General features: G+C 39.4%; 1 protein-coding gene across 8 annotated transcripts in view; it reads right to left on the bottom strand.

The window, feature by feature from the left end:
* LOC123511891 (hemicentin-1-like) overlaps positions 1-22,736 on the bottom strand; it is an 867,319-nt gene that overhangs the window by 32,756 nt on the left and 811,827 nt on the right. For all 8 annotated transcript variants that reach the window (XM_045267956.1, XM_045267951.1, XM_045267953.1 and 5 more), the window contains 9 exons: positions 21,176-21,326; positions 20,450-20,564; positions 19,284-19,468; positions 17,230-17,378; positions 13,179-13,409; positions 12,178-12,394; positions 5,729-5,921; positions 4,086-4,243; positions 888-1,142 (listed from right to left, as the gene is read on the bottom strand). In XM_045267956.1, the coding sequence (XP_045123891.1) occupies positions 888-1,142; positions 4,086-4,243; positions 5,729-5,921; positions 12,178-12,394; positions 13,179-13,409; positions 17,230-17,378; positions 19,284-19,468; positions 20,450-20,564; positions 21,176-21,326 (1,654 nt within the window). The remainder of the gene's footprint in view (positions 1-887; positions 1,143-4,085; positions 4,244-5,728; positions 5,922-12,177; positions 12,395-13,178; positions 13,410-17,229; positions 17,379-19,283; positions 19,469-20,449; positions 20,565-21,175; positions 21,327-22,736) is intronic.

Below are 22,736 nucleotides of genomic sequence, written 5' to 3' on the forward strand. Positions count from 1 at the left end.
AGACATGAGGAAGGGAGAGAAAACGTACACATAGCACAGTAAAGAAAACGGGATGTGAAACTACCAATATGAAGCGAGGGAAACAAATTAGGACTAAAAAAAAAAATAAGAAGACACCAGGAAAGCAACAAGGAAAATAAAGTGGCCGTAAAAATGTCAACAAAAAAAAAGTGTGAAAAGGTTAAAACACGAGAGAAAATATATGACGCAGCAAAAGTAAATAAACAAAACAAACAAAACACATAAAAGGTATAAAATAATAAGAAAATACACGTGAGACTAACAAGACAACACACAGGCAAGAACAAACAAACAACATACACACAACACTGTTAATAGACTTCGAACATAACACCGATGACAAAAATATACCCACGAGTCCTAACAAAACAAACACACGCACATCCACGCCTCAAAACACGGAGCCAAAACACACAGTACACACACGCAATACTAATAATAACTCCCGCAACACACAGAAGATGAGGAAAGTAAGCCCCACAAGACAACACTCAAACGGAAAGTACCAACACACAAAACACACATCCGTAGCTCGAAACGCTGATTCAAACACTCAAAACTACCAACATTTCTTCTCTAAAACACAAATCTGCCCCATAAGTCCTAGCAGAGTCAAAACACCTGTATACAAAACTCAAAACATGGCGTCAAACAGTACAAACACCTACAAAATTCATTCCACCCACCCACCCACACACACACACGCACACGCACTACTAATAATACCCACCCACAAAAATGGACAGAAAAAAAAGGCATACCCCACAAACCGAAAGGAAATAGAAAAAAAACCTCCTTTCCTACACACACACACACACACACACGGAGACACGCACTCATCCCCAGCACACCCAAGCACTACTCACACAGCACATCGAAGTTGGTAGCGGCCTTCATCTCGCCGTGTCTATTCTCAGCGATGCACTGGTATTCGCCTGCTCGACTTCTCTTGATGGGGAAGTCCATATGGAGCACAGCGCCCGGGGACACAGTCTGACCCGCGTGCTGCCAGACGTAGGTGGGTTCTGGGTAGCTAGAGGCATTGCAGATCACCTTCGGGGGTATCTCGCCCTCCCCGACCTGTATGTACGTCTCCGATACCACGATCTGCTCCGGCGGGTCTGCAGAAGAGAGGGAGGCAAGTATGAGTCGATTGGTAACTAGTGCTCTTAAACGTTTCGCTCCCCATGTCTTCTACTTTTAACTGGCTCTTGTGGGAGTTGTTGTGGGTTTTTTCAATGTGTTTGAATGATTCTAAGAGGAGTTTAATAAGTATTTTTCATCTTCAATAAGGAAAGAACCCTTGTGAATGTGACTAATCATCTCTGTAAAGTACTCCCGATGAGAGAGCAACGTGTTTAAAAGTACGGGTCAGTGTGTACATTTGTGAATGGAGGGGAGACAAGTGTAAATTGAGGCGTTAATGCTTCCAGCTAAAAATATGAATCGAGAGTAAATTGGTATCTAAAGACTTGCCACTGAAAACTTAAATATAATGAAAGGTGAGCGACAAGTGTAAACTAAGATTTGAAAGGTCAGTGACTGAAAATAAAACAAAAGGACAAGTGATAAAGAGTTGGGTGAACATCGAGGTTTTAATCTTTACTTGTGGAAATAAATGAAAAATGTGGTTGAATTATGAGCTTTATGTCACGTTCAAATTTGCTTCATCATACTGTCGAGAAATTACTAACGAAACGACTCACTTTGTTCGCTATACTTTATTGTACAGAACTCAAAACTCTGCACCGTATACTTAATGAACGTGGCTGAATCATAAACCTTACTTTGACTAGATTTGTTTTACTATAGACTCGGAAAATTACCAACAAAACAGACTACTTTTTACTTTAACTTCCACTTTATAATAGAAAACTCAAAACTCAGCATTGGAAAGTCATCAAAACCAGAAAACTCTACGGAATGGAAAAAATCAAAAGAAGTGATCGCTAATTCAAATACCTAAAACTTGCCTTTTAATTAAGCATGTTTTTCCCACATTACTGACTACCCACACTGAGTCACTTCTTCCTCTATAGCTATGTCCATGCATTACAGTGGTTAGAAATAACTTAACGTATCATTTCAATTCACTTTCTTGTCATTGATTATAAGGATTTCATTGTTTTCGTTGCTGTGAACTGTTGTCTGTCACAGTGAAAACTTGAATTGCATTGTTGACATATTTTCTGTCCTGTTAATTCGACTACGGTCACTCAGATGAAGGATCAGACGTCGTACTGTTATTAGAAGTCAAAAAGTTATAACGTGAAGTGAAATACAGCAGAAAACACTTGAAATTTAAACATGATCCTGTGGTGAATGCGTTAAGAAATCCATGTAAAATAAAACTATAACACTGTAACTAAATGAAAACTAAACCACGCAAGAGAGAGAGAGAGAGAGAGAGAGAGAGAGAGAGAGAGAGAGAGAGAGAGAGAGAGAGAGAGAGAGAGAGAGAGAGAGAGAGAGCCACGCTAACGGAATGGCGCACTAAAGGCAAAGAGTCGAAACAGCAATAAATTTCCCCGCTTCAATTGATGCCGTCGCGTTGTGGCAGATATCGGAGCGATCTTACTTTGTTTTCTGAATTCCTCTTAACTTCGGGCAAGGAATCCACTGCTCCGCCGCATAAGTTATTGAAGTTTCTCGTCTCGCCGCCAGAAGGAGTAGGAATAGGAATAGAAAGAAGAGGAGTTGGAAGAGGAAGAGGAGGAGGAGTAGGGGGATCAAGAGTTTTTATAGATCAGCGTCCACTAAGTCTGATACTCTTCCCGTTTACTCGTGATGCCAAAAGGAACTACACACGGACAGCTTGAGTTATCCAATCCTGTTCATTGTTGCTCTTCATCATTCGTGGCATTTGCAAAGCGTCTAAGAATGAAATGGGTGAGGTGCCACTGTTGGGAACTAAAGATATCAGTAAGTTCTTGTACTACGTTGATGGACCAGCTACGAATTAATGGTAAGAATTAACACGTAAGAACATAAGAGGAAAATAGATAAGTTAGGAAATAGAATGGTAAAAGCTAACGTATTATGATAGCATTGAAAAATTCACCTCACGCCACCAGACTCTTACACAGCTAAGACAACACATATAAATGAAAATGCAATATGGAGAAGTAAACAGAATGAAAAACAATAAGTTGACACCACCTTTGCATCAGGAAAGTGGGCAAATAAAGATCACATTCCCACAGTTTTGGATAACATAATTGGTCCTTTTTATTTTAGGAACTTGCGCCACTGTGGACCTGTTTTTGATAGTATTCTGTCAATCTAAATCAGTATCCACCTTGTTTAGAAGAATACTTAGACCTCAAAGAAGATAAACAAATAGAAATACAAAGTGAAGAAGTAACCCTCAGTGGGCCTTTTCTAGTGCAAGACTGGTGTTTCTAGCGCAAGAGTGGTGTTGAGTTGCATCCTTTTTTCGATCTTGTTTTTTTCGTCTTTTTTGTTCCCCTCGCCAGTGCCTTGCCAATATATATAAAAAGACGAAAAAACAAGATTGAAAAAAGGATGCAGCTCAACACTACTCTTGTACTAGAAACGTGAAGAAGTGACAGCCTTTTCTATTTTATTTTTCCCTTTCACGGCGCTTTTCCTACATAAACTAGAAAGAGAGACAGAAAAAAGAAATGCAACTCAATACCACTCTTGCGCTTGGAATGTAGATAAGTAACAACATTTTCTATTGTACTTTTCCCCCTCGCTGATGCCTTTTCTACATAAACTCAAAAGAAAGAACAAGCTGCAGCCTTTTCTACTGTATTTTTCCTCTTCCCGGTGCCTTTCCTACATAAACTCAAAGGAAAGACGGACAGAAAAAAAATGCACCTCAACACCACTCTTGCACTAGTAGAAAGGTGAACAGGTGACGGCTTTCTCTACTGTAAGATCCCCCTTGCCAGTGTCTTTCCTACATAAACTCGAAGGAAAGACAGACGGAAAGAAAATGGACCTCAACTACATAAATTCGAAAGAGAGACAGAAAAAAAAAAAATGCAACTCAGTACCACTCTAACACTAGGAAGGTGGACAGGAGACAGCATACTTACACTCCACTTTGAAGAAAGTGTGGGAGATGACGCCAGGACCCGCATCGTTTTCGGAGGAATTACAGGTGTAGTTAGCATTGTCCAGGTCCCGGTCCAGCATCCCGCCCGGCCACCTGTCCATCTGCCAAGTGAGCTCCGAACTGACGCTTTCCAGATCACTGCGGAGGAGGAACGAAGGGAATGAAAGAGAGAGCACAATAGCAAGAGCGAGAGAGAGAGAGAGAGAGAGAGAGAGAGAGAGAGAGAGAGAGAGAGAGAGAGAGAGAGAGAGAGAGAGAGAGAGAGAGAGAGAGATTTCAAACTGGAAACTAAAGTCTCTACATCTCTTTACATCAACTTGAAATATTGAATTCTCCGACTGAAACTAAAGACGCAAAAACTCAAAAAATAAAATGCAAATCACACAGAGAGAGAGAGAGAGAGAGAGAGAGAGAGAGAGAGAGAGAGAGAGAGAGAGAGAGAGAGAGAGAGAGAGAGAGAGAGAGAGAGAGAGAGAGAGAGAGAGAGAGAGAGAGAGAGAGAGAGATAGAGCGCCTTCCAAAACAATTACAGCCTCGAAACGCGATGCTCAAAAATAACTTTGCTAAACATGCGACAGACAGGCAAACATGGAGGAGGAAAAGGAAGATGGAGACAGACACGAGGATGAATAGTAATGAGAGAGAGAGAGAGAGAGAGAGAGAGAGAGAGAGAGAGAGAGAGAGAGAGAGAGAGAGAGAGAGAGAGAGAGAGAGAGAGAGAGAGAGAGAGAGATGAAAGAGATGATATGGTACAGCAAAGGCCTGACAAATTCATGGCAAAAATTAAATCAAAGGAGGAGGAGGAGGAGGAGGAGGAGGAGGAGGAGGAGGAGGAGGAGGAGGAGGAGGAGGAGGAGGAGGAGGAGGAGGAGGAGGAGGAGGAGGAGGAGGAGGAGGAGGAGGAGGAAGAGAAGACAGACAAGATCGAACACAGACAAACACAAAGGAAAAAAAACAAGAGCAATAAACTTATCGGCCTTGAGAGAGCGAGAGAGAGAGAGAGAGAGAGAGAGAGAGAGAGAGAGAGAGAGAGAGAGAGAGAGAGAGAGAGAGAGAGAGAGAGAGAGAGAGAGAGAGAGAGAGAGAGAGAGAGAGAGAGAGAGAGAGAGAGAGAGGAGAATAACAAGAACAAAACAAAGATATCTGAGAACACCAACAACAAAATTAAGACCAAAAATAAGAACAGGACAGCAGAAGACAAACACAGGAATAACAATAACAAAAAACGGCAAGAACATCAGAAAAAGAAAACGACACGAAGAACAACCCTTAAGAAAACAGAACAGAAAAGAAGAACAAAACAACGACAAACGGGAATAAAAACAACAAGAATAAGGGAACGGAAGAGAAAGAACAAAAATTAAAAGGGAATGTTAAGAACGACTATATTCAAACGACAACTGATATATAAGGCATCTATTTTTTTTAATCTTGCTCTCTTCCTGATAGAGAAAACGGAGACGAAAGAGAACAAGAATTAAAAAAGAAAGATCAAGAACGACAATACTACTTTATAACAAAGAAAACTTACTTACTTTTGTTCTTTCTATCTTCCTTTACCATTTTATTTAGATTTTCTTTAGAATATTATATAAAAACGACCACACTGCTACGACAACTTACCCAGAAGAGGAGTCAGGTGGCAGGCGGCGAGTGGAGATGGAGTAATGGGTGTCATTGAGCAGCGGCATGTCGTTCTTAAGCCACTCGATGGAGCAAAGCGGCGAGCACTCCACCCGACAGGACAGCGAGACCCTCTTGGCACTCATGAGGGCGCCGTAGTAAGGGGGAAGGCGGTCGATGAACACTGGAGCGGCTGGCGAGGGAGACAGGAAAGGATAGTGAGCTAGTGAACCGTTAAGGGATAAGAAACCATTCACTAAGGACGGTATTTCTTTCCAGCACCTCTACTTGTTTCCAAAGGCTCTGTGTATTTTATGTAGGGAAGAGGGACAAAAAAAGAAAAGATTAATAAAAAAAGGCCTACTTGAGTGTTGGCTCTCTTACAACTACATGGGTTTTTAGTATTTTTTAGATCGTAATGGCGGATCAACAAAATTTCTGCATGATGAATAGGAGAAATACTCTTCAAAACTCGAGTAATGATCGCTGTGGCTTTGAAAAAATGGTCGTGGTGAGACAATAAAGCTCCACGTAAATGAAATTATACGGATTTTTATAAGTTTTTAAGGTTCCAGTACCAGGTTAACAAAATTTCTGCATGATCAACACGAGAAATACTTTTGAGAACCGTTGAAAAATAGTTGTGGTGAGACTGTAAAGCGTTTCCAATAAAAAAAAAAAGAAAAAAAAAACTGAGGTAATTTTTATAAGCCCCTGCATGAAAGAAGGTTATGAAAAAGCAATTTCTAGGCAGTGTGGTGTTTGGAATGGCTGGTGAACAATAAAAAGGTCGCTATTTAACAGTGAATGAGTAAATAAGATGTTTTATCCTTGTTTATATTTTGTTGTTGTTGTTGTTGTTGTTGTTGTTGTTGTGGTGGTGGTGGTGGTAATTTTATTGGTCTGACTTTACTGGCTATTATCATCATTATCATTTTCATTATTACTATCATCACTCGTACTATCATCATCATCATCACCATCATCATCATCATCATCATCATCGCCACATTACCCTTATCAGCATCATTATTACTATCACAGTTATCATCTACTCATTTCAGTTCATTGTACCTCATTAACACAAAACACACACTTGGCACGCGGATATAATCTCGCAATACACTCAATGCACCGATATGTCAATGCAGATTAGATGGGCGCAGGCTGATAAATCCTCCAGTTCCTCATTACGAGAAAGACAAAACAAATAAGGGAAAATAAATGCGCAATTACATATAAAAGAAATAGAATAGATAAATAACATAATACAACCATCATTATCAGTCATGAGAGAGAGAGAGAGAGAGAGAGAGAGAGAGAGAGAGAGAGAGAGAGAGAGAGAGAGAGAGAGAGAGAGAGAGAGAGAGAGAGAGAGAGAATGTTGCATAATTAACAAAACAGAGCACCACATGAATACTGCTGATAACACCATGATTCTATTACTCCATATGGCTTCATCAGTGACGCTAAAGCACACCATGTTGTCCCTTTTAATGTGCCTGTGTGTGCGTGTATGGCATAATGGCAGGAGGCCGCAACACAGCCACTAATGCAGCAACTCATTTTAAAAAGCGGACCCAACAACATTTACTCTTAATATTACCATCAGCAAATGTAAAAATGATGGAACGCTAAAAGGAAATATGGTTACGCTGGATGATTTGTTGATGGCAGCGAGTTGAGCGAGTGATGAGCCGCTAAGCCAATCTCACTTTGCGTTACTCGGCGAATGATGAAACCGTCCGTACAAGGCAAGAAATAATGACCTACGTACAAAAAGACGAAAAAAAGTAAGGAAAGGAAGTGCAGAGATATTTGGGGATAACTAAACTATACAAGGGAAAAAATGATCATACAGTTACATAAAAAAGATAGAATAAGGAGGAGGCAAGGAAGTAAAAATATCTGTTTGTGGGTAACTGAACCATAGAACGCAAGGAATTATGACAGTTAATATACAAAAAAGAAAATAAGGAGGAGGCGAGGAAGTAAAAATATATGTTTGTGTATAACTGAATATATAAGGCAAGAAATAATGAGTTACGTACGAAAAACAGAATAAGGAGGTGAGGGAATAAAGAATCTGTGGGTAACTGTACCATAGAAAGCAAGAAATAATGAAAGTTGAATACAAAAAAGAGGATAAGGAGAAGGCGAGGAAGTAAAAATATATTTGTTGGGTAACTGAATCATAAAAAGCAAGAAATAATGACAGTTAAATACAAAAACACAGGATAAGGAGGAAGGAGAAAGTAAAAATATATTTGTGGGGTAACTAAACCATAGAAAATAAGAAGTAATAATATAGTTACACAAAAAAAGAAGGATAAGGAGAAAGGTGGAAGTAAAAATATGTTTGTAGTTAACTGAATCACAAAAATAAACAAGAAATAATGATAAGGTTACATAAAAAAAAAAAAAAAAGGACAAGAAGGGAAATAAGGAGGTAAAGACATCTGTTTGTGTATATCCTAACTATGCAAGACAAGAACTAATGCTGATTACGTAAGAAAAAAAGAGAATAAAGGGCAGATGAGGAAGTAAAAAATATCTGTTTGTGGATAACTGAATATACAATGCAAAAAATAATGACAACTAAGTATAAAAAAAATAAGGACTAAAGGAAGTGAAGATGTTTGTTTGTGGATAGAAATAATGACAGGTAGAAAAGGAGGATAAGGAAGAGACGAGCAGGTAAAGAGGTCTATTGATAACTGGATATACAAGACAACATGTAATAACAGTTACGTGCAAAGAGAGGAAGTAAAGATATTTGTTTGTGAATAGAAATAACAAGGTATAAAAAGGAGGATAAGGAGGAGATGAGGAAGTAAAGAAGTGTATAAATAATTGAACCATACGAGGCAAGAAATAATGACAGAATCACATTAAAAAATCCCCGGAGAGTATACGATAAAGATAATGGATAACTGAACCATACAAAGATAGATATGTTATTAAAAAATTACTAGTGTATGAGATAAAAATAATGGATAATTGAACCATACAAAGCTAGAAATGTTATAAAAAATTGCTAGTGTATAAAATAAAGATAATGGACAATTGAACCATGCAAGAATAGAAATGTTATAAAAAAAACAACTGGTAGTATATGAGGTAAAGATAATGGACAACTCAATCACACAAAGCTAGAAATGTTATCAAAATCTCTAGAGAGCATGAGGCGAAGTGATAGAGGTCTAATTTTACCAACATGAACCTACAAGACAAGAACTAATGACCACTATATATTAATAAGGTCTCTCAGAGTGTATTGGAGATGGAGGTGACGAAATAAGGTCTGTCTGTGTTAGTGAATGAAAAGTAACACATGGAGAAGTAAGATGTAATGATAGTATTATATATGAGTGGAAAAAGGTTCTCTCGAATATAAGGGAATTGTGTCCTTCCTTATAGAAAGACAAAATATAACTGCGTCAGGAACTTAGATAAAGGCATAAAAGAAAAAGTTAAATGACGCATGTGGAGTAAAAAAAAAAAAATAAAAAAAATAAATAAATAACTAACTTTAAAATATGTGTTCTCTTTTACAGGAATAGCAATAAGTACTACTACTACTACTACTACTACTACTACTACTACTACTACTACTACTACTATCATTAATATATCTACAACAACAACACTACCACCATCACCATCATCACCACCAACAATAACTACTACTACACACAAAAAAAAAACCACTTCTCTCAACACCACCACCAACAACAATAACTCCAATAACAACAACAACAACAACAACTACTACTACTACCACCACTACTAATACTACTACTATACACAAAAAAACAACAACAACAACACATAACTCACCACCACCACCACCACTATTACCACCAGCACAACAACAACAAGCCTAAAGTAAAAGAGAGAGAGAGAGAGAGAGAGAGAGAGAGAGAGAGAGAGAGAGAGAGAGAGAGAGAGAGAGAGAGAGAGAGAACCAACGACCTTCTCTGCCAGGCCAAAAACAATAACAAACACTACTACTTGTACTACTACCACTTCTACTAACAACATCACCAAAACATCATTACTTCCACTACTACAACAACATTTTCCCGGAGCCTTCCCGTCGGTGCGGCTCGCCAGCAGAGAGGCAGTGTGGAGGCAATCAGGCTAGTGGGGCAGAGAGCGCTTGTGATGGTGAGCAGTGCGCGCAGCCAGCGATTAGAAGCATTACTCAGCCAAGTTTAATTACAAGTCGAGTCAAGGGACCGACGAAGGTAATCAGTAAGGTGTGCACGAGTGATTATACAGCACGATGCGAGTACAGGTGATGACGGCTGTGTACGTGAGTCTGCAAGATGATATGGAAGGGTTTACCTAAGTTTTTTCATGTATATTTGGTATGCTGGATAAATGTACGAGTTTTAGGAGGAGGATTTGGAGTATTTTTGAGTATTTTTCTATGTATGTTTATGAAAGTTGAAGGATATACAGGGATAAGAATAAGTTTTAGGTGATATATTTGGCATACTCCACAAATATACGAGTTTTAGGAAGAGTATTTGGAGTATTATTTTTGACTATCTTTTTATACGTATATATTGGAAACTGATCTGAAATACAAGGATAAGAAGAAGATTTACGTAACTTTTCTCAGTACATTTGACATACTGCACAAATATACGAGTTTTAGGAAGATAATTTGGGGGTATTTTTTTTAATCATTTTTCCTACTTTTATTTAAGAAACTAATCTTAAATACCGAGATAAGAATAGGATCTAAATTCACCTAACTTTTCTACGTACATTTGGCATACTGGACAAATAAATATACGAACTCAGGGAAGATAATGTGAAGTATTTTCTATTTTTTCGACCAATACTTAGCAAACTGATAAAAAAATGACGTTCCTACATATGACTTGAGGAAATGTCAGAATAAATGTTGAGGTAATTCCCAGGTGTCACTGCAATACACGGAAGATCCTCCGGCCAAACATTACATTCGCCTTGGCATTTCATTTGCTGGCGAGGACCTGCAATGAACGCGAGCTGATCCAGTGACGCCTTATGAATTTACCAGCGAGTAAGATCAGATGCACAGACGTTGAGAGAGAGAGAGAGAGAGAGAGAGAGAGAGAGAGAGAGAGAGAGAGAGAGAGAGAGAAACATCCCTAACTGAGACCGTTGAATAAACTTGCACACCGCACCCAAAAGGTTAATTTAGGACTGAAAATTAACTGTAGCTGCGGATGTAACTCGTTCCCCTTATCCTGGAAAACACAAATTTCTCCAAGGGATATTTAGCCCCACACCTGGACACCTGGAGGAACCCTTGACGTGGAAGGCTGGCTGGAAGGTTGGAAGGATGAAGGGCTGGAAGAACAGATAGCTGAAAGTTTTGGAAGGTTGGAAGTCTGGAAGGTTAAAAGACTGGAAACTTGGAAGACTGAAGAGTTGGAAGAATGGAAGGTTGGAAGGCTGCAGGTTTGGAAGAAAAGAACAGTTGAAAGGTTTGGAAGGTTTGGAAGGTTAAAAGACTGGAAACTTGGAAGGCTGACGAGTTGGAAGAATGGAAGGTTGGAAGGCTGCAGAGTTGGAAGAACATAACAGTTGAAAGGTTTGGAAGGTTAAAAGACTGGAAACTTGGAAGACTAGAAGATTGAAAGGTAGGGGAAATGAGAGGTGAGAAAGCTTGGAAGGCAGAAAGGTTGAAATTCTAGAAGGTTAAAATGCTGGAAAATTGTAAGGATGGAAAGCTGGAAGGCAGGTAGATGGAAGACTGGAAAGCTGGTTATAACTTTGCTTTTGTCTGGTGGTGGTGGTGGTGGGTGGTGGTGGTGGTGGTGGTGGTGGTGGAAGCCTTCAGAAAGTGAGATTCTCATATGCTGTGATGTGAAGCTTTATACTATTCGCTAGAAGGGAACGGAAATTACAGCCAAAATAGCTTGCTTTGTCTAGTCTCCTGGTGGTGTGTGTGTAGTGTGGTGTGGTGGTGTGGTGGTGAAGATTGTTAATTATGGGAGAAGGTTATTTTGTTTAAATGGTGGATACTCATGGCTCGTGTTATGTCAAGGTGTATGTGTGTGTGTGTGTGTGTGTGTGTGTGTGTGTGTGTGTGTGTTTAGTGAGAGGGTAAATGCGAGGATATAAAGGAGCGAGGTGTGCACAATAGAGGGGTCCTACTTACTTAGCTCTTTGATATCCACCAGTAACAGCAACGACGACAACAACAATAACAACCACAATAACAATAAAAACAATAAAAATAAGAGGAATACCTACTACGAATACCACTACTACCACAACAACAACTACTACTACTACCACAACAACAACTACTACTGCTACTATCACTAATAACTAATGCTTGGCAGTAAAAATTCACATAGAGAGCTAAACACTATCACCACCACCAACACCAACCTAATACTAGTACTACAACTACTACTACTACTGCAACTACCACCACTCACCTTGCACATCAATGAAGACGGAAGCACGATCTCCCTCCCCCTCCACGTTGAAGGGGACACAGGTGAAGTTGTCCTCCGTTTCCAGGGAGACGGGGTTGATGGTCCAAGTGGCGGTGGTTACGTCGGGCACCAGGTGACTGCCACGGAACCAACGGAACTGATTGGCGGCGGGATTTCCAGCGTCCTCCACGCTGCAAGTCAGCTCCAGAGACGTACCCTTAGAAAAAAATGAGACGGAGCGGTGATACGTATGGTGAATTCTACAGTTCCTGGCTTGTTTATGACTTTTTTATCCGCCTTTTTATGAGGTAAGTTATTTCAAAAGAGTATCTGGCATTAATTTGAGCTGAATTGCGTTTTTTTTTATTTCTATGTGAGCTTCTTTTGTACTTCCTGCTCGTTCCTGTTTTTCCCTTCTTTTTTCTTTCTCCTTCCTGTTACCTGAGTTGTTTGAAGAGAGTATATATCAAGGTATTGTTGGTACTACACTAATCTTCACTTCGGAAACCTATATTAATGTCTAGTGTTTCTAAACTTTCTATTTTCCTATACTCCGCCTTCCTATAACTTTAGTTGTTCCAAGGAAGGCATAAAGTTAGGTCTGGAATAAAATTGGGCTGCATTTTGGGAATCATCCGTATGACTTTTTATGAGTGTAGTATTATTAGTAGGTTCTTTGCCTATGATCTTACTTCACGTCCAAAAAATGGAGAGAGAGAGAGAGAGAGAGAGAGAGAGAGAGAGAGAGAGAGAGAGAGAGAGAGAGAGAGAGAGAGAGAGAGAGAGAGAGAGAGAGAGAGAGAGATTAAAAGAAGGAGTACACACAAAAATAGATAAGGAAATGACCACGAACCACACCGAGAGAGAGAGAGAGAGAGAGAGAGAGAGAGAGAGAGAGAGAGAGAGAGAGAGAGAGAGAGAGAGAGAGAGAGAGAGAGAGAGAGAGAGAGAGAGCACCATAACTAACACAACACAACAGCCAGCAATGCCTCATCTCGTACCTTCTTCACGTAGGAAGGTTTGTTGATGAATGCTGGCCCAGGGGCGTAATGCACTACCAGCTCGGCGTCGGCGGAGCGCGGACCCCAGCCTGCCTCGTTCATTCCTTCGCACGAGTAGTTGCCATGGAAGTCCTTGAAGACGTTCTCGAGCAGCATCCTGGCGGGGTCGATGTCACACAGCTCCGAGTTTGAGCCATAGAGTGAAGCGTTCCCATCACACTCTGGCAACTCCTGAAAAAGAGGTATTGCAAGGTTTTATATTGGTGTGTTTATGCGTGTTTACGTGTCTACTAAGAAATATGATGGTTTTTTTGAGTGTTTTCAAGATTTTGGTGTTATGTTTACTGACGCGTTCCCATCACACTTCGGTATATTCATGTTATATATGCGTGTTTATGTGTCTACTAAAGATTATGAGGGTTTTGAAGGGTGTTTTCAGGATTTGGGAGTTATGTTTGTTTCGTTAATTATGCGTTCCCACCACACTCCCGAAGAAAATGTAATTCAAAATTTTATATTCGTGTGTTTATGTGTATTTATGTGTCTACTAAAGATTACGAGAGATTTTAAGAACGTTTTCATTATTTTGGTATTGTTTAGTCAATGACGCGTTTCCATTACAAATCTTAACGAGGACGTAACAGAAGGTTTAGATTCGTGTTTCTCAGCGTTTCAGTGTCTAGTAAGCATTATGAGGGGTTTCAATGGTGTTTTTCTTAATCTAACCACTTGAGTACCATGACGCGTTTCCATATTCATTCTTCTTGCTATTTGGCGATGCTATACAGCTTCAGAAACTCATGTGGGGGATTAAAATAGTGAAGACTGTGGCCATTAATCTTTGACCTCCGTAGACTTTTTCGTATGTCAACAAAATAGTCTAATTGTACAGAAATCTCAAGGTAAAAATATGTTCCAGTATTGAAGCGGGTAAGTCTTAGTCATAAGATCATGCAGTGTCAGTGAGAAAAACTAACAAGGAGATTCTAGCTATCCAATTTACGCCTAAACTTTTCACTGCCTATTTTAACTTCTAACTGGTTCTGTTGAAAGTTATATAGGTTTTGGAGATTTGAGGAGTTTAGTAGCATTTTGAAGATTCTGGTGGTACATTGGTGCTTTCAAGATTCTAGTGATAGGTTAACAGAAAGTTGTTTTAAGATTCCAGCTGTGCGTTCAAGATTTTAGTGACAGATTAGTAAATATTCTATGACCAAAAAAAAAAAAAAAAACTAATGAAAACGTGACTCATCATCTTTTAATCTAATTGTTTAAGAATATGAGAAGCTTGAGAACCACTCACGCACAAGAAATAACTGGACAATGTTAAACGAAATAAAAAAAAATGTGTACTTGAAAAAAAAAAAAACACACACACACAGAAGAGTAGAGAAGTAAGATAAGAAGTAAAGAAAAAAAAAAAAAAAACGCAAGAAAAAACAAACTAGAACGGTGATACTGAAAAGGTGAGAAAAAAAATAAGAGGAAAGGTGAGACTGAAAGTGAGAAAGTAGAGAGGTGGAGTGAGGAAGGAATGCAGCGGAGAGGCTCTTGAGAGGAGTGGAGGAGTGGTGCAACTGTGGCAAGTGCATGAAAAGTGGACGAGCGAGGCAGGGGTGGAAATTAAAGTGGATGATTCAATAGGATAATAATTCAAAAGGCTGGAGATAAGCAGGTACTGGAGAAAGGAGAAGATAAAGGAGAAGGGAAAGGGATTAGAGAATAAAGAAAGAAAAAGAAAGGAAAAGACAAAGAGAGGGGGGGAACATGAGAGAACATAAGTATTGATAAGAAAAGTAAGAATAAATAAAAATGGAGGAAAAACGATACTAGGAAACAGTAAAGACAAAGATGATAAAGGAAGGGAAGAAGGAAAGAAGGCAAAAAGAGAAAGAGAGGAAGAGCATAAGACAACATACGAATTGATAAGAAAAGTAAGAATAAATAAGAGTGGAGGAAAAAACGATACTAGGAAACAGTAAAGACGACCAAAGATGATAAAGGAAGGAAGAGAGAAAGGAGGAAAAAGAGAAAGAGAGGGAGAACGTAAGAGAACATATGAATTGATAAGAAAAGTAAAAAAAAAGATAAAAGTAGAGAAAAAAAAACGATACTAGGAAAACGCTAAAGGGGATCAAAGAGATGATGAAGAACACAAAATGAAATAAAAAAAAAAAAAAAAGCTACATGGGGAAGACAACGAAAGAAAGATAACCAACATAGGAATAATTAAGAAGCGAATGTATAATGTAAAGAAAACAGAAGCAAATAAAGAGTAAACTAACGTCAAAATATAAGGAAGATGATAATTAAGAAGAGAGAGAGAGAGAGAGAGAGAGAGAGAGAGAGAGAGAGAGAGAGAGAGAGAGAGAGAGAGAGAGAGAGAGAGAGAGAGAGAGAGAGAGAGAGAGAGAGATAAAAGATAAAACACAAGCCAAATAAATAGAAAACACGAACCAACAAAAGCTTCGAACAAATGAATAAACAAATCAAATAAAACAAAACAAAACTCCAAACAACAAAGCGAAAAAATAAACAATAAACGCGTGTAAAGAAAAAAAAAAATTAGAAGAAAATTGAGAAAGAGGAGGAGGAAGAGAAAGAAGATAAATGAAGAGATGAAAGAAAACACTAAATATGAGAAAATGAGCTTGAAAGTAATTTAATGTGTGAGAGAGAGAGAGAGAGAGAGAGAGAGAGAGAGAGAGAGAGAGAGAGAGAGAGAGAGAGAGAGAGAGAGAGAGAGAGAGAGAGAGAGAGAGAGAGAGAGAGAATGAAGGAAAGTGGAAGGGATAAAGGAGAAGAGAAAGAGGAAAAGCAAGGGAAATGAGGGGAAGCAGGTAGAGGGGAAGGAAGAAAAGGAGTGGAAGGAGGTGATTTATGGAGGTAGGAGGGGGCGGAGGAGATGAGGGAGGAGGGAAGGGAGGAAGGAAGGGTACGCGCAACACTGGAGATTTAACAAATAGCAAACTGAGCGATACGGAATTTATAAACTGACTTGAAAACACACAAATGATGCATAAATGAAAACAGAGCATAGAAATAAACCAAATCTCTCCTACATACATTATTCAACTTTCCTTAGTCATAAATTGCCTTGTGAATACACTACTGATGCCTGTAAACTCAAAATATAAAACTCCAGTCTAGACAGTATACTTCAACATTCTTTAGTAGTCGTAAATTACTTATAAAAAAACAACCGCCATATTTAAACTTTGGAATCTCCCTTTAATTAATCTTCTACAGACACCAACGCCTGGTATACCTAATTTCTTATACATAATTCATCTAGCACATTTATTAGTTCCCAGACTCTTTGAAAAATACTAAAATAAGCTCTCAAACTTCAAAAACTTACGTCAATCAGCTCGATATACTTAATATATCTAATATCTTATAACTACTTCATCTAATATACTTATTGATAATTCGTCATATATTACCTTGAAAAAAGCACATTTAAATACTTCATAAATACTTCAATCAGTATTACTATCTTGAAAACAGATTCATTCAGACTCTGGATCTTAAAAACAAGCCTTGAGAAGTTCGTCTTATAACTGTACATTAAATAACTACAATAATATTAACCGTACATCTAATATCTTGGTACTTCTGGCCAAACATTACTTTAAAAAAACACTGCATTTAGCCTCTTCAGTATTGGGACGTATTTTCCCCATGTGTTTTGGATATGATTAGACGAATTCATTCACATTAGCATGGGTCTATGGAGGTCAGAAGATTAACAGCCAGAGTCTTCAATATTTTAATCCCACATTAGTTTCTGATGCTGGATAGAATCATCAAGTTATAACCAGAATGAACATGAAGATGCGTCCTGGTACTGGTGGGAAAAAAATGCATTAAATACCTTATAAGCATCTAAACTAACCATATCTTACCACGAAAACACACTGATACGAACCCTCAATCTCCACAACCTCACACCAAACAGTTCGTCTTGTACATAGTGAAAATACATCTAATACAATGACAGCACAATGGTAATACAACAATAATAATACTTTGAAGCTTCACAACTCACCTTGAGCAGCTCGCCTTGTAGATACCAGCGGACCCTCACCAGCTCCACCGGATTGGCCTTCACCGCCTCACAGATCAGGGTGACGTTGACCCGGTCCTCCTCAGACACTGGCTCCGTACGGTCCATCACCACCTGCACCTGAGGCCGGACTGAGAAAGAGAGAAGGGAGCTAGAGAAGGGACATTTACCTTTGAGTTGTTGAGTAGATGTTTGAGTGTTGTCTCTGAAACGATATTCCCTCCAACTTATTTTTTTTATTAATGTAAGGGTCTTTTATCTTTTTCTCGTGCTATTGGCTGTCTCACGGTTCTTTAGTCAGGAGCTAAAGAAAAGACATTAACCTTTGAGTTATTTAGATGTTGATTGAGTGTTGGCTCTGAAACGACACTCCCTCTAACTTATCCTTTATTAATATATGGCTCTTTTTATCTTTTTCTCGTCCCACTGGCTGTCTCACGGTTCTTCACTCATACACTCATGGTCAGTAATGCGAATAGGACAGGAAGTAGTGGGTTCACGCTTGATAAAGTTAGATACAGAAAAATAGGTAGGAATTGGTTTTCAAATACAAAGGTGGATAAATGAAGTGGCGCTGGTTCATTGGAGAGGATAAAGATTACATTAGTTCATTTATGAGGTTGACAGATATGATGCAGAGAATACCACAAGTACTCCTGACGACTTCTTACGAGCAGCTTCCAATACTTTCCTGCATTTTTACGTACGCTGCTGTAGACTCATCTCTTTCCGCTCAACACCCACTTCTGATCATCATACTGGCTAGACACTGAAAACCTGCATACACCTATTCTTCTAATCCACTTTCTTGCAGGTGCTTGTAAAATAATGTGCATGGATTTTAGTACTGGGAAGTGTAGGATATGGTAGTGAAAGAGAAGCGTTGAAAAGTAATGAGAATGGGTGAATTAGATAGGAAAGGAAAGGCAAGTGGAGATGAAGAGAGGTGTGAGAATGGAAGAGTAATGGTTAAGGGAGAGAAAGATAGTGAAGGGAAGGTAAAGGAGGGGAAGTGATTCTAGAGGAGAGAGAGAGGGAAAATTAGAAGAGAGAGGAAATTTAAAACAGTAAAGAGGAAAGTAGGAAATAGTAGTTAATGATCAAGAAAACAATGATGGAGGTGGAAAACAGACGAGCATAGGAGGAAACAGGGAAAGAATACGGAAATGAAAAGAAGAATAGAAAATAAAACATCAATAAAGGAAAAGAAAAATCAAACAAATGAAAAAAGATAAAAATACAAAAAGATCAGGTAAAGGGAATGAAAGAGATGAAGAAGAGGAGGAGGAATGAGAATATAGGAAGAGTGGAGAAAGAAGAAATGAGGAAAGTGGTAGATAAAGTACAAAACAGGAATATAAAGGATTAAAATAAAGATGGGGACTTAGAGAGATGAAGCGAAGGAGGTACAAGGGTCTGTCACCTTCAGAATATATTGCTCTGGGTGAAAATTATGAACTGAGTGTGAGTTATTAGCAGCTTAGTAATGAATGATATCGAGTCTGTCATCAACATAATTCTTCGCCATGCACAAAAATTCACATCCATCTTCGTAATTGAAATTCTAGATGGAGTTTTTATTATTCACCTTTTGTGTTCTCTATGTACTTGTGTTTATATCTTTCCTTTATTCGTGTATGTACGTATTCATGTTTTATTTAATTGTTTTCTCTGCATGTTTATAATGTCTATCCTCTTTGAGTGTTGTCTGTCGCGTCAAAGTGTAATTTCATGCTTAACGAGTTTATCTGTCTGTTTTTTTTTTTAAGTGTTAAGTAGCTATTGATGATTTTTATATTTCCTCTCTCTCTCTCTCTCTCTCTCTCTGCTCTATCAGGCATGCAGTTTACAGCTTCACAACTTTACCTCCCAGTCAACTAACCACCCCATAAATAAACCTTGAGAATCACGAGCCAATCTTTCTTCCATCGACCAGCATCTCTTGCCATACCAACAGAAACTTAACCTGGTGGAGATGAGACAGAAGACACTCAAGCACCCACACACACACGTCACAAGAACAGGTAGCCACTCACAATTGACGCTGACAAAAACTGAATTGACGACACGCGAGGCTCCCACTTCGTTAGAGACTCTGCAGGTGTACTCTCCCATGTCTAATGAGGAGCTGTTCCTGATTAGCAGTGACGGGTGATCTACGTTGCCATTCCCGTACTTATCTGGTTGCCCGGCGACGTCCACCTGCCGTAGATCCTGGTACCTGATAGGGTATAGAAAGACAGGTAAGATGGTAACTAAGGTGACATGACACAAGAATATACTAAAAATAAGAAAGGAATGGTAGGGGGAAGAAAGGCAAGGTGAGATAGTAACTCGTGGGATAAGAAGAAAGATTATAGTGAAAGGGACGGTATGTTGGAGAGTGGCAATGTGTTTAATGAAAAATAGGAAGAAGTGGGAAAATTGAAGGTTCTATGAGTTGAAGAAGGATAATTCTATAAGCGAGGAAAAGGAGAGATTATAGGCGTGAAAGGAAGGAATATTAAAAGTGAGAAGGAAATATGAAAGGAGTGGAAAATGTGTTAAATATGGAACCAGATATGAAGATTGTGTTAGAGCATAAAAGTAAATCGAATAATGAAAATGCTACTACTACTACTACTATTACTACTACTACTACTACTACTACTACTACTACTACTACTACTACTACTGCTGCTGCTACTGCTACTGGTGCTGCTGCAACTACTACTACCACCACCACCACTACTACTACTACTACTACTACTACTACTACTACTACTACTACTACTACTACTACTACTACTACCACTACTACGGAAAAGAATGGAGAATCTACATATCTTGTCTGTTTGTAAAATGCATACCAACTACCAACTTTTCCTCCCTCCCCTCTTTTCTCTCCCTTAGCATGCCGTAAATGACTCCTGTTTACTCTCCCCACTAAGAGACTTCCACTGAATAGGAGACACGCACAAAAGGGGCAGCTCAAAGGGAGAAACAAGCTACGCAAAAAAGATAAAACAAGAGATAAAAAAAAGTCCTGGTGATGCTTTTATTTTCCCGTGACATTCCTGGTTGTTTCTCCCTTTCGCTAACCTCCCTCGGCCTCCACTTAGCGCGAGAAAAACACCGGAGAGAGAGAGAGAGAGAGAGAGAGAGAGAGAGAGAGAGAGAGAGAGAGAGAGAGAGAGAGAGAGAGAGAGAGGGCGTTACTCACCAATGCACGTGGGTCAGCTTCGAGGGATTGGCGCTGTACTTGCAAAATATGAGCACATCCATTGACTCATTGACTGTGATGTTGCTCTCTGGATACACTCTCACGATGGGCACGTCTGTGGTGGGGAGGAAGGGTGAGGAAGGTGCTGCTACTGAAGGGAAAAATTATAGGCGTGAAAGGAAGGAATATCAAACGTGAGAAGGAAACATGAAGGGAGTGAAAAATGTGTTAATTATGGAACCAGATAACAAGAAGGTGCTGTTACTCATTCTACTGATTCACTCATCCCTTCACTCCACTTAGTACGGAGTGAGAGCTGCTGTTTCTGGTCAATCATTCATTTTATTTCATTTGGCAGGTATTAATGATGCTGCTACTCATCCTTATTACTCACTCATTCGGTCGCTACACTAAACGTCTTACTCCCTTACTCGTCTACAGAGCTCAAATTGATCCATGTCATCGTTCTGGAGACTTACATTTTTCATTACATTACACAGAAGATTCATATACGTTCCTTTCACTATATACAGAACTCTCTCTCTCTCTCTCTCTCTCTGCACACACACACACACACACACACACACACACACACACACACACACACACACACACACACACACACACACACACAAGCCATTTTTTCATTCAGTTATTTAATCCTATCACACAAACACTCTTCCTCCTCGCTCTTCTCTCCTCCTCCTCCTCCTTCTCAATACTTACACCGCACATCGAGGGTGACTTCTCTTCTCACTGGTTTCTGGTTTCTGTTCTCGAGCACCACGTTGGTAACCTCGCAAGTGAAGGTCCTCTCGTTCTCGAAGCGCGTGGCCTCGAACTGCAGACGACTCCTGGACTCGTACGTGTTATCAGTCTGCGGCGAGGACAGGTGTGGTGAGAGACAGGTGTATTTTAGTAGGTGTGGGTACTGAAGAGTAAGTCTGGGTAGCGTGGAATGGGTGTGGGTAGTGTAGGATACGTGTGGGTAGCGTGGAACAGGGTGGATATTGTAGGATACGTGTGGGTAGCGTGGAACAGGTGTAAATAGTGATATACAGGGTTGGTGGACGTGCGCAGTTGTAAAGGTTCTCTGCCACTCACGGGCATTACTCCCCTTAAAAATAATCCCTCCCATGTTTAATTACGGTAGGTTAAGTTAGGTTAGGTTTGGTTAGGTTTAAGTTTAGGTTTGGTTGGGGTTAGGTCAGGTAAGATTAAGTTAGGTTAGGTCGACGCGGGAGTCACATAATTTTGAGTGAATGTTTCTAGTGGGTGAGTTTACCTGTTGTCACTTACTTAGAAACTAGAGAATGACCTGCATTTCACTCACTATAAACTTCCACATATCAACAAAAGAACAGCATGAGAAAACATAAATAACAATTAGGAAAATACTCATATGCAAAGCAGGAAGGAAAGAGGAGACACAAAAGAAAAAAATAATCCTACAGAAAAAAAAAAAATAAAGTTATGAGACGAATGAGACAAAGTGAAAATAAGAGACAGACAGAAGACAGAAAGAAGGAAGAGAAGGAAAGCGTCGGGAAGTACCAGTGAGATGCAATCAAATGTTTCTCTCATTACGACCAACACGAGAGGACCATAATGACTTCCAAGGAATTACGGCTCCCAGAATAATTACTTCGAAACTTGAACTCTAAGCAAAATTTCAGTTTTATTAACCCATGATCCTGTTTACAAGAAAATACTTACATCTTTGCAATTTAAGGTTTCAGAATTAGATCTACAGTTGGTATTCATAAAACTGGGAGTGTTTTATTTATTTATCTCTCTCTCTCTCTCTCTCTCTCTCTCTCTCTCTCAATCCGAAGCTTTGAAATGTAAATAATGAGAAAGAAATTGCATATGTATACAGGTCACCCTCAAGAGTGGCTAAGTATAGACAGAGATAACCCAGATGTGTGTGTGTGTGTGTGTGTGTGTGTGTGTGTGTGTGTGTGTGTGTGGGTGGGTGGGTGGGTTTGTTGACTTAACATTTACTTTCCTCTTATGGAAGTCGCAGCCCCCATCTCTCTCTCTCTCTCTCTCTCTCTCTCTCTCTCTCTGTCCCTTCACCGTCGTTCAAAAATTTTCATTCATTGACAGTCCCTTCCAAAGACTGCTACTTATTCATTCCTGTGTCTCGCTTATCCAAACACCACCTGACCCACACAAACACTCGCATTTATTCATTTCTACTGTTCTCTGTCTCTACCAAACTTTCCCAGTCACTCATTCTCTCATCCTATAACACCTCATCTCTTTAACACAATTCTCCCAACAT

This window comes from Portunus trituberculatus, chromosome 32 (assembly GCF_017591435.1).
Source record: "Portunus trituberculatus isolate SZX2019 chromosome 32, ASM1759143v1, whole genome shotgun sequence".
Taxonomy (NCBI): domain Eukaryota; kingdom Metazoa; phylum Arthropoda; class Malacostraca; order Decapoda; family Portunidae; genus Portunus; species Portunus trituberculatus.